Source organism: Pan paniscus, chromosome 9 (genome assembly GCF_029289425.2).
Source record: "Pan paniscus chromosome 9, NHGRI_mPanPan1-v2.0_pri, whole genome shotgun sequence".
NCBI lineage: Eukaryota > Metazoa > Chordata > Mammalia > Primates > Hominidae > Pan > Pan paniscus.
In genome coordinates, this window is record NC_073258.2 from 76,122,538 (window position 1) to 76,134,791 (window position 12,254).

General features: G+C 53.7%; 1 protein-coding gene across 2 annotated transcripts in view; it reads left to right on the plus strand.

Moving 5' to 3' along the window:
- SLCO2B1 (solute carrier organic anion transporter family member 2B1) overlaps nt 1-12,254 on the plus strand; it is a 55,429-nt gene that overhangs the window by 40,788 nt on the left and 2,387 nt on the right. For both annotated transcript variants that reach the window (XM_003814695.6, XM_034933380.3), the window contains 5 exons: nt 1,456-1,813; nt 4,751-4,916; nt 8,458-8,621; nt 11,145-11,209; nt 11,551-11,671. In XM_003814695.6, the coding sequence (XP_003814743.1) occupies nt 1,456-1,813; nt 4,751-4,916; nt 8,458-8,621; nt 11,145-11,209; nt 11,551-11,671 (874 nt within the window). The remainder of the gene's footprint in view (nt 1-1,455; nt 1,814-4,750; nt 4,917-8,457; nt 8,622-11,144; nt 11,210-11,550; nt 11,672-12,254) is intronic.

Consider the following 12,254-nt stretch of genomic DNA (forward strand, 5'->3'; position numbering starts at 1 on the left):
GCCTACTGCAGGCAGAAACACAGGTTAGTGGAGAGAGGATTTCATGTGTCGAACAGAAAGTGTCCTTGACACTTTCACCTGGGCTGCCCCTACCAATGAGCATCACTTGGCTGCTGGAGCCCAGAGAGGAAAGGACTTACCCACCCTTTTGTGCCCTTTAGTTTAGCAGACTTGCAGTGGGGGCAACCTGTGAATGAGGCACCATTTTAGGAGCTAGCAGGAGACTGGGGAGGTAATTTTTTGCCAAAACAGTCACTTTTTTTCCTACCTCCAAGCATTTGCCCCTCCTGGGCCCCTACTCAATTCCTTTTCCTCCTCACTTTACCTCCCCAGATCCCCCCCCGCCCCATTCTTTAGGCCCTAGCTCTGTCCCACCTCCAGGAAGTCTCCCAGCACCAAGCAGACTCAGATTTCACCTTCTCTGGAGGTCTTTGATTCTGCCCCAGACATATTGACATTTGATCACATATTAGTCCATATATCCATTCATTCCTTCCTTCATTCCATGAATTCAGGTGCCTCCTATATCCCAGGCTCTGGAGATTTAGTAATTAACACAACAAACAAAACCCCCTGATCTTTTAAAGAAGGCTTACGTTCTGGTAGGGTGACAATAAAACAGCTAGATGAGTGAAAGGTATAGTACATTAGGTAGAGGGCTATGGAGAAATACAAGCTAAGGATAGGGAGGTCAGGGCAGAGGATTGGGGCCTGTGTTTGGGATGCGAAGGAGGATGAAGGCCTGGGAGGCTTGGAAAAAGCTGTAGCAGGACAGGATGGAAAGAACTGGGTGGGGCGGGGGAGAGGAATGAATACGTAGAGTAGAAAAAATGAAATGACATGGGATGGGATGGATGAAATTGAATCAAATAGGATGGCATGAACCAGAACTATATGGAACTGAATAGAATTGAATGGAAAAAAAAAAACATCAAATAAGATATAGTCTAACTCAGTGGAACAAAATGAAACAGAATTTCAAAAATGAACTAGAACAAGGGCCAGGCGTAGTGGCTCACGTCTGTAATCCTAGCACTTTGAGAGGCCAAGGAGGGTGGATTACTTGAGGCCTAGGGTTCGAGAGCAGCTTAGCCAACAAGGCAAAACCCATCTCTACTAAAAATACAAAAATTAGCCAGCATGGTGGTGCACGCCTGTAGTTTCAGCTACTCAGGAGGCTGAGGCCGAGAATCACTTGAACCCAGGAGGCAGAGGTTGCAGTGAGCTGAGATTGCACCACTGCACTCCAGCCTGGGCAACAGAGAAAGAAAAATAAAAAAGGACTAGAATAAATGGAATGGAGTCAAGTGGGATAAAATTGATTGCAATAGAATTAAGTGGAATGGGGCGGGTTAGAAGAAATGGAACTGCTTGAACTGAGCAGGGCAGGAGGGCAGTCTCTGCTGGACGGCTTGGCTGCCCTGCCTGCCCTGACCTCTGCACTCGCCCCCACAGTCTTCCCCAGGGTGCTGCTGCAGACCCTACGCCACCCCATCTTCCTGCTGGTGGTCCTGTCCCAGGTATGCTTGTCATCCATGGCTGCGGGCATGGCCACCTTCCTGCCCAAGTTCCTGGAGCGCCAGTTTTCCATCACAGCCTCCTACGCCAACCTGCTCATCGGCTGCCTCTCCTTCCCTTCGGTCATCGTGGGCATCGTGGTGGGTGGCGTCCTGGTCAAGCGGCTCCACCTGGGCCCTGTGGGATGCGGTGCCCTTTGCCTGCTGGGGATGCTGCTGTGCCTCTTCTTCAGCCTGCCGCTCTTCTTTATCGGCTGCTCCAGCCACCAGATTGCGGGCATCACACACCAGACCAGGTGAGTGTGTGCGTGGGCACGTAAAGGCAAGCATGGGAGGACAGGACAGGGAGGACAGGGGCCCTGGGCAGAGGCCAGGATGGCAGGGCACCCCCTGCCTCAAATCTTGCCTCCCCACTTCTGCTTAACAACCCTTTAGAGATTCGAGTCAAGCAGTGGGGTGCTCCAGAAGGCTCCAGGGTAGGTGTCAGGCACCACTGGAAGGGGCATGGATGAGACTTCAGGGGCAGAAACTCTCAAGCCCAGGAGGGTGTGGAGGCTGAGATAGGGCAGAGCCACCCATGGGATGGCATGTCCAGGGTGACCAAGCCCTGTGGGCCCAACAGAGATGAGCCAGAGGCTGCATCACAGGAGCCAGGACCCAGCTCAGCCAGACGAATGGGCTGCCCAGGAGGGGGCATGCTCTCCATCCTGGGGACGAGAGGGGATGAGAGGGTGAGCAAGGGACTGGATGGCCCCTATCAGGGAGGCTGCAGAGGGGACTCAGGCACTGGGAAAAGATTGGACAGCAGACCTCTGATAATTTTGGGTTTTAGAGCTTGGGAGCTAAAATTCTGATATTCCACGACTCTAAAATTACAGAATTCTTTTTCCACATCTGTGAGGCAGCACCTGCCTCTGCCCTCCGGGAGGAAGTCTCTTGATTTCTATCTCTCCAATTCTCCCTCACACCTTTACCCTTGGGAGCCTTCTTGGAGAGGATGTTGGAAGTCACATTCCTGCCTCTTCTCCAGAATGATTTCATTTTTCGTGGAAACTGCTCCAGGCTTAGGTTGGCCCAACACTCGGCTAGAATTTCCCAACTTTCTCTGTCCCCACCCCTTCCTTGGCATCTTCTGCCTCCACCTAGGTGCCAGCTTTCATCACCAGGGGTCCTCCTGCATGGCTGTCGGGGGCTCAGCTCAGGGCCAAGGAGCACCCAGCCCCTCCCTGTCTGTCCCAGGTCCCACCCTCGCTGATCTCTCCCCCCCTCCCCTCCCTCTTCCCCCTTTCATTCTCTGCCCCTCTTTTCCCACATAGGGAGGCAATTCTGCTCTCTAGCCTGGGTCCTCCTGTGTGCGGAGCCTTGTTCTAGGCACTGCAGCGGGGGTTTAGCCACCTCCTCAGGAAGTCCCTGGTCTGAGGAGGGAGCCAGGTCCTCAATCAAATGATTTTTAGAGTAAAAAGTAAATGGATATTTTATCACAATTTTAAAAATAGTGCAGAAAAAGTCAGCTCATCTCACACACCCCATCTCTCTTTTCTTCTCCCTTTCACACCTTAGCTTTGACATCTCATGTCACCTCTGTTCTCGTCTAAATTCTTGCAATTTATTCACTAAGCTCTGGGTTCTAATTCACTGAAGAGACCATTTGGGACCAACTGAGCTAGGCAAGAAGAACTTTCCATATTTCTGCACAACCGCAGGTACTAACAGCTGCAAGAACCGACGGTCTCCCTTCGCTCAGCGTCTTCCCACGTTACCTCTCACTGAACCCCCACAGGATCTCTGTAATGGGTCCTGTTATTAGCCCCATTTCACATATGAATACAGCAAGGCTCAGAGAGGTGAAGTCACCCCACAGCTGGAACAGGGTAGAGCCTGGAGCCAGGACTCTCCCCACAGAAGCAATCAGCTCCAGGTGGTCAATGACAGCGAGGAGCGGAGGAAGGACTCCCTAGCTCTTATCTGCTCAGCTTTCCAGCTGCTAGCAGAGGGTTCTGGGAAGTGCTTCACCCTTGGCAGAGTCCCCTGGCACTGCCTCCTGATGGGCCCTCAGCTCAGACAGTGCCAGCCTTCCCACTCCCACCCCCACCCCGAGGGAGATGTGCCAAGATGTTGTCAGACACACACAAGCACTGTCTGGCAGAGGAGGAAGAGGAAATATTTTGTGGCTGATGATCTTCCTTCCCTCTCAGATGGAGTGCCCCCTCACCCCAGGGAGGGAGAGGAGCTCACTTTGCCCCATGCCCCACTTCCCCACTCCACACCCTGGCTAGAGACTGTCTCCAGCTCCTGCTCACCCTCTTCCCCATGGAACTGACATTTCACTAAGCCCCAGTCCCAGCCTCACTGATCATTCTGGGCCTCTGCCCCACACCCACCCCAAGCCCAAGACAGGGACCTCCAGCTTCTGCCTCTGGCCTCCTCTGCAGCCTGGCCACTGGACCCCTGTGTGACCCTGAAAGGCGCAGCCTCTCTGGGCCTCTGTCTCCCTGGCAGGTTAGCTGTGCTCCCTGCTAGCGTGAAGCCAGGTGACACTGTGAGTCCCAGGGGCCACCTCCCTGCCCTCCTCCCAGGGTGACCTCCCCCTCAGACTAAGCCTCCCTCTGACATCCTGCCCCTGCCCACCTTCACCTTGCCCTGGCCACCTGGAGCTGGGGCACCCCAGGGATTTGGGAACAGGCCCTTGGAGGGAGGCAAGTGGGACTAAAATGTGCCCTGGACACAGTGAACAGGGTGGTGGGAGTGAGACTGCAGGATGGCCATGACAGGCAGAGAAACTGAGGCCCAGAGAGGCAGGAACAGGCTGGAGATCCCACGGGTGGTCAGGTCTCCTGATCGGGTCCCACACTCATAGCTCTGATTTTCTGAGAAATGACGCAATCATTGATTTTCGGAGAAAGGAAGTTGATTGAGGGAAAGATACTCCTCATCTGACACTAACTTCTGGGAGAAATTTATCTTGTATACCCTGTAGAAGGGTCACTGAGGTGCAGAGATGTTTGAAGAAGCTCAAAGGCTTGTAGGATTGAGGGGGCCTGTCTCCATACTTGCCCACCTTCATTGCAAGGAGCTCACTATCACACCATCATCGGGCAGCCCTGATGATGAAAATCCTCTGTGTGGAGCTGAAATCTCTGGCCATTGCTCTCGGCTACAGGGCCGAGGATACCCCAGCTAGTGGCCTAAGGGAGGGAAGCCAGGCCAACCCTACTGGTCTTCTCTCCCACCAGTGCCCACCCTGGGCTGGAGCTGTTTCCAAGCTGCATGGAGGCCTGCTCCTGCCCATCGGATGGCTTTAACCCTGTCTGCGACCCCAGCACTCGTGTGGAATACATCACACCCTGCCACGCAGGCTGCTCAAGCCGGGTGGTCCAGGATGCTCTGGACAAAAGCCAGGTGAGTCAGGCCTCTCGTGGCAACCTCTGCCCCTCAGGACTCTGCCTGCCCTGTCTCTGTGGGCCTGTCATACTCTCCACTTCTGCATGCTCTCACTCTGTAGCTCTCCTCTCTCTGTCTCTCTCTGTTGGCAGATGTAGAACATTATTCTCACAATAAGCTTTCATTGGCCGGGCGCAGTGGCTCATGCCTGTAATCCCAACACTTTGGGAGGCCGAGGCAGGCGAATGACTTGAGGTCAGGAGTTCCAGACTGGTGAAACCCATCTCTACTAAAAATACAAAAAATTAGCCAGGCGTGGTGGTGTGCACCTGTAATCCCAGCTACTCAGGAGGCTGAGGCAGGAGAATCACTTGAACCCGGGAGGCGGAGGTTGCAGTAAGCTGAGATCATGCCATTACACTCCAGTCTGGGCAACAAGAGTGAAACTCCATCTCAAAAAATAAAAATAAAGCTTTCATTGCCAGCCTGGGCCCAGGGCACAGAGGTGAATCATTCTAGCTTCCAGATCTCTGTGCAGGGGAGACGCAAAAGGAAAGAACTCACAGGAATTCCAGAGGTGCTGATAGGTAAGACAACTGGTCCCTATAAGCACATACAAAGATGAAAAGAGACACATCCCACCTGGGTGGGGTTGGGTCCCAGAAGCCTTCATGGGAAGTGGCATTTGTGCCAGACATTCAAGAAAGAATGGGTAAACTAGGACTTGGGAGGGAAGGGCTTTCCAGGCAGGGGGAAATGTGCTCAGCAGAGGTTTGAAGGAACACACATGCGCAAGCATGCACACACACTGTTTCTGTTGGAGCAGAAGCACAAGGGTTCATGAAGGGAAGGCAGGGCCCAGAAAAAGAGGGGCCTTGAATGCCAGGCCAAGAGTGGGGACTTTCTGGAGAGCAGTGGGAAGCCATGGATGGGTTTTCAGCCAAGGAGTAACAAGTTCAGATCTGTGTTTGATCACGCTTGAGGCCATAGTGTGGGGGCAGGTGAGCAGAGTACAGGATAGGACACAGAAGGCTAGCGAGCATTCAGTCAGTCAGTCAGTCAACAAACTTCACTGATCTCTTCCTCTGTGCCAGGCCCTGTGCTGGGAGCTGAGGACTCAGAGCCAAGGGGCCCAGTGGGGAAATGAAGGCAATGTAATCAGCAGCAGTGCATTCTGAATCTTAGGAGGGCTAAGACCAGCCGGTTCCTCCTCCCCTTTTTCCTCAGTTCCCCAAAATGACAAAGGGGGACAATGTCTGCCTTCTCAGGCCCCCAGGCTGTAGTGAAGCTTGGGGGATTTGTGGGGGCAGCAGCATCAGGCTGGTGGTTATGACAACATCTCCCTCTCTCCAGAGTCCTCCCACCTCCCACCCTCATGCTGGGCATCAGCATCTAAACCTGAGGCTCCTCCAGGGAGAGACCTGGGCTGCACCGGCTGGTGCAGAAGAACCTGTTGATGGTGCATAGTCCTTCAGAAGCCAGCCAGGCACCACCTGGGCCTGAGAGCCCTTCCAGAGGCCCCCAGGCCTTGGCAGGTGGAGCAGTGAACTCCTGTGGATATGGGAACCGATTCAAATCCCTCTTCTGCCTCTAAATGACTCTGTTACCTTAGGCAAATTATTTAACCAGTGCCTCAGTTTCTTGGTCTGTAAAATAGGGGAGATATTATTGAGTGCCTACTACAGAGCAGGAATGTGCTGAATAAATGCTTTACCTGGATGAATTCATTAACTAGTAAGCAAAGCGCCACGTAACGTTATCCATGAAAGCACATAGCACAGTGCCTAGGCAATTTTAAATACACAGTGCCTAGGCGTTTCTATTACGCCCATTGTACAGATGAGAAATGGAGGCCCAGGAAAGGACCAGACATTGCCCAGAGTCTCAATACCAGGGCTGGGACTAGGCACCAAGGCCCTGGCCTCCCAGCCAGCCTCCTCTTTGGAGCATCACGGAGGCTTGGATTTAGGTGCAGTATTTGGAGGAGGGTGCAGCTGAGACCGGGCCAGCACTCAGGGACTGTTGTCACACTGGCCTGGAATCGTGTCTTGACATGTTCTGCCTCCTTGGATTGTGAACATCTTGGCTCAGGGATGGGTGGCTCAGTGCCCAGCACAGCTGCTCAGTAACAGCTTATGAGTGCACGAGCGAATGAGGTAAGATGGGGCAGGTGGGCGCCTGCACAGGTGTGGAGCTGAATGCTCTTGGGGAATGAGACTCTGAGGCAGCAGAAAGATTGAAGTCATTCATAAGAAAAACTTCCTGCCATGGAATTAGATGAATGTGAAGGGTCAGGAAAAACCCAAGTGAAGGGTCAGGAAAAACCCAAGTGAAGCCTCCAGCCTTTGTGTTCATCCTGGCAACCTCTGCTTCTGAGAAAAGGAGCAGGGGCAGGATGCCTCTCTCCCAGGAACCTTGCTTAGCATTTCCCTTTCTTGTCCCTCCATTGTATCTCCAGCCTGTAGTTGGAGGTTCAGGGGCCACTTTTCCTGCAGTGTAAGATGATATGCACTTAGGGGTCACACAGCTTGTGTGAAGGGTCTTCAGACCCTTGTGTGAAGGATCAGCACAGCTTCATCATGTGCATTGGCTCTGCCGGCCAGTGGAGAGTGCCTGGTCACCCAAGCCTAAGTGCTCACATGCTCACTCTCTCTTGCCTTTGTCTGATTCCACCTGCTAAGTAACTTCAAATCTAAACCCATTTATCCATCCACCCCCAAGCCCACTCTATGATGGGCCCCTTGGCCTGCCTCCCCGATCTGGTCCCTCCTCCATGCAGCTCCCAGAACACCCTTTGTACCACCCAGTCTCATCTACCCCTTGCTTAAAATTCTCCCAAGGCCCCCAGCATCCACCTCAGGGATTCCCAACCCTTTTCACACTGGGAAGTGTCTGCAGCTGCCAGGGCTGGAGGTGAGAGGCCCAGAGGGCTCCAGCTGTCCAGGCCAGCCAGCCACTTCAAGGGTTGATGGGACTAATCCCTGCACACCTGTCTCCCATCTGAGGCCCTGTGTGGCTGGGGCACATGAGTCTAGAAGCTCTGGTCTATGGGAAAGCAAAGAGAAGCCCAGGCCTCTTGGCTTGGGCTGGCTTCTATCGGGTGCCTGTGGGCCCTGGCAGTCCAGATCACTTCGCAGAGTCCTTGGCTGGAGGTTTTCCTGGCTACCTAGGGAGTGAGTGCAGGCTGGGATCAAACACTCCAGGGGGCAAGCCCAGGGACATGGCCAGCCTGGGGATGTTTTCTTACAGTTGGTGTGTAGAATGTGGGCGAATGATGCTCTCCTGGGTCCCTCCCTCTTCTTCTCTACTTTCTCTCTGCTTCCCTCTCCCTGCCCACCGCCTCAGCCCAGGCTCAACTTGCACATAGACAGCCTTTGAGGTGCCTGCTCCTCAAGCCGTCTTTGCTCAGCCAACGGGTCACGATCTCGGACTCCCAGCCAGCTCTACCCCAACTGGCTGTGGAACTCGGGCCTCTCACAAGCCTTCCCCGCTGCAAGCCCTTGGCCAGCTGCCTGCCCTTGGAGGCTCTTGAAGTCTCTTCCTCCTCTTCCCACTCCAGGTTTTCTACACCAACTGCAGCTGCGTGGTGGAGGGCAACCCCGTGCTGGCAGGATCCTGCGACTCAACGTGCAGCCATCTGGTGGTGCCCTTCCTGCTCCTGGTCAGCCTGGGCTCGGCCCTGGCCTGTCTCACCCACACACCCTCCTTCATGCTCATCCTAAGGTGAAGGTGGGGGCGGGGCAGGGGCAGGTGGATACCAGGAGGTCCTTAACCACAGGCAGAACAAGGAATTCCAAGGGCGGAGTTCAAGAAAGGAGGCCACTTGGGTGTCCTGGCCCCCACAACATGGCCTTAACTGTGTTCATCCCATGGCAACCTACTGAGGCAAGGTTTTCTCCCCATCTTGCAGATAAGAAAACTGAGGCTCAGAGAAGTTCAGGAGCTGGCCCCCATCACATAGCAAGTGTTGGGTGGAATAGTACTGGTTCCCTGGTCCACAGCCCAGGCTCCTACTTGCCCAGGGGAGAGGAGGACATACCTAGGGCCCTGTCCTGGCCTCTGGAGGTGAGGGCATCATACCTGCAATGGATGAGCTGCAGGAGGTGCATCTAGGAAACCAAACTGCGTCAGTCTGGTGCATGACTCTGAATGCTGCTTCAAGGCTACGTACAAGTGCTTATTAGGTGCCCGCTGTGGACCCAACCCATGCTGAGCACTGCCTTTTAGGCCAAGATCTTTGTGGCCCTCGTCCTAAGAATGCCTGCTGGCCCTGACAAATTGTCACCTGAGTTCAAAGTCAGGGTCTCCTGGGGTGAGGGCTGGGATAAGAGGACTGAGTGAGAAAAAAATAGTTTTTCCTTTTTTTTTTTTTGAGATGCAGTTTTGCTCTGTCTCCCAGGCTGGAGTGCAATGGCGCAATCTCGGCTCACTGCAACCTCCTCCTCCTGGGTTCACGCCATTCTCCTGCCTCAGCCTCCCTAGTAGCTGGGATTACAGGCACCCGCCACCACACCCAACTAATTGTATTTTTAGCAGAGACGGGGTTTCACCATGTTGGCCAGGACGGTCTCGAACTCCTGACCTCAGTGATCCACCTGCCTTGGCCTCCCAAAGTGCTGGGATTACAGGCGTGAGCCACCACACTCGGCTGAGAAAAACAGTTTTTCTATTCTCTCACTCAACAATCAACACAGAAGACTTCTGCAACCAGAAGTGTGGGGGTATTTTCCCACACACCAGGCACTCAATTAATTCTGCAGTGGACCCTAGCCAGTGTCCTCCAATTCTATTCTGACACAATCTACCTGGAGACAGCATCAGATCCCACAGGCTGAGTGCTCAGTCCCACAAGACTTTCCCTCCACTTCCCATGCCAACCGCAAGCCCCAGGCTGTTTTACCAATGATTCTGACTGACCAGCCGTATGCTGGGGTTTCCACAGCCCCATCTTTGAGTTTGCTTTATTTGCTAGAGTGGCTCACAGAGCTCAGGAAAACATCTACTTAATGTTTATCGGTTTATTATAAAAGATATTACAAAGGATACAGATGAAGTGATGCATACGGCGAGGTATAGGGGAGGAGCTTTCATGCCCTCCCTGGCTGCATCCTGCAGGGACCTCCATGTGTTCAGCTATCCGGAAGCTCTCCAAAGCTTCATTATGTAGGCATGATTGATTAAATCACTGGATATTGGCAGTCACCTTAACCTTCAGCCCCTCTCCCCTTGCTGGAGGTTGGGGCTGAAAGTCCCAACCCTCTAATCCTGCCTTGGTCCCTCTGGTGACCAAGCCCCAGCCTGAAGCTACCTAGGGGCTGCTCACCATCAATCAACTCATTAGCATACAAAAAGACACTTTTCACTTTGAACATTCCAAGAATTTTAGGAGTGTATGCCGGGAAGACCAAATACACATCTCACAATATCACAGGGACCTCAGAGCAAGATAATTTCCATTTTCCTTCTCCTGGGATTATTTTATTCACTATCTACTTTCTAGGAAATTAGAAGGGAAATGGAGCCTCTTGCAAATACCAGAAGACATGTAGATCTAGAACACAAGCTGGCCTGGGAGAGAAAATAGAGGAATCAGATGCCCAACAGGCAGCCTGACTAAAAGGAGTTGAGAACACAGCCTCAGGGCTGCGTGGATACAGGCCCTGACCGCCGTCAGCCATGAGATCTTGGCCAAGTTATTGAATCTGTCTAAGTGTCAGTCTCCTTATCTGTAAAATGGGGCTAATGTACACCTCGCTCATAGGAGTGATGTGGGGTTGCAGGGCAGAGTTACTGAGCCCATAGTAAGCGCTCCATAAATGCCGGCCACTGGTGTTGTCTGGCAGGAGCCAGAGGATGGCAGGCTGTGGCGTTACAGTGGTTGGGGATGCTGGGGAAGTGTCCGACTGTCCCAGCTCCAGGTCTTGCCAACTGTAGGAGTAAGGGGAGAATTTGATGGGACCAGTGGGTGGAGGAAGAGGAGTGATGTCTGTGACCAGAAACATACAGAGGTCAGCACAGGACCCTGATGGTCAGTGGGTGTGTTGTCTTGTATATGGGACCAGGCTCTGCAGGTTGAAAAAGGATGGGGTATGTCCCTGAGCCCCCAGCCTAGATCATCAGATGGGAGGGAGGCTGGCTCTGGGTGGTGGGAGAGAAGGGCATAATAAGAACCCTTCAACGTTGATGCATGGCCCTTGGGGGCTGGAACCCCTCCAACCTCATGTTGCCCATGTCTCTGCTTGTTAGAGGAGTGAAGAAAGAAGACAAGACTTTGGCTGTGGGCATCCAGTTCATGTTCCTGAGGATTTTGGGTAAAGATCTTGCTTGGGACCATTGGTGGTGGTGATGGGGTCCAGATGCCCACTGTGTGCCAGGCCTGGGGCACAGGCATGAGCGGAACTCAATCCCTGATCTTAGGGCTCACAAGCTCATGGGGTGACAGACCTGGCCCAGCTCTCCTAGAGCGGGGTATAGAGGCAGAGTCTAGACAGCCCGTCAGGAAGCCACCTCGGATGCAGGGGTGGGGCGGGCTTGAGGGCCAGACAGCCAAGAGGCCCCAGTAACCCAGAGCCCCTGAGGGGTTGTACATGCCAGGGAGGGGGCAGGGTAGGACGGTGGGCCTTCATTGTCCCCTGAGCACCACCTCCCTCAGCCTGGATGCCCAGCCCCGTGATCCACGGCAGCGCCATCGACACCACCTGTGTGCACTGGGCCCTGAGCTGTGGGCGTCGAGCTGTCTGTCGCTACTACAATAATGACCTGCTCCGAAACCGGTGAGACCTGGTTTGATGGCTTGTGGGAAGGGTGCTGGAAATACTCTCAGAGTCCCAGGCAGGATACCAGCAGGGAGGGGAGGTTTCATTTAAGTCTACCTGCTAGGTGACAGGTGTCATTATATATTCAGTGCTGAGCTCACCAGTCTTTCAAGCTAAACACTGCCCCCCTCCTTTTATAGATGAGGAAAGTGACAGTTAAAGCAAGTAGCCCAAGGTCACACAGCTAATAACTTGCAGAGCTGGGCCTTGACCACAGAGTCTATGCAGGAACTTGGGGAGAAACAGAGGAGCAGCCATGCTGCGAGAGGGACTTGGGGTGAAGGGCTGGGGAGAAAGCCCTGTCTAGGACACAGGAGGCCTGGGTTTCAGGCCCAGCTCTGTCTTCCTCATCATGGGACTTATCTTGTCTGGGGCTCAGTCTTCCCATCTGTACAAAGGGGAACTCAAAGGAACCTGAAGGCACAGAGGCGGCTGGCCTGGGATGGATGTGGAGAGGACTTGCTAGCAGGGCTGGGGACAGGGAGCTGGTCACTTTCAGCTCTGAGGAGGTGAGGAGGGCACAGTTCCTGTGGGCTGGGAC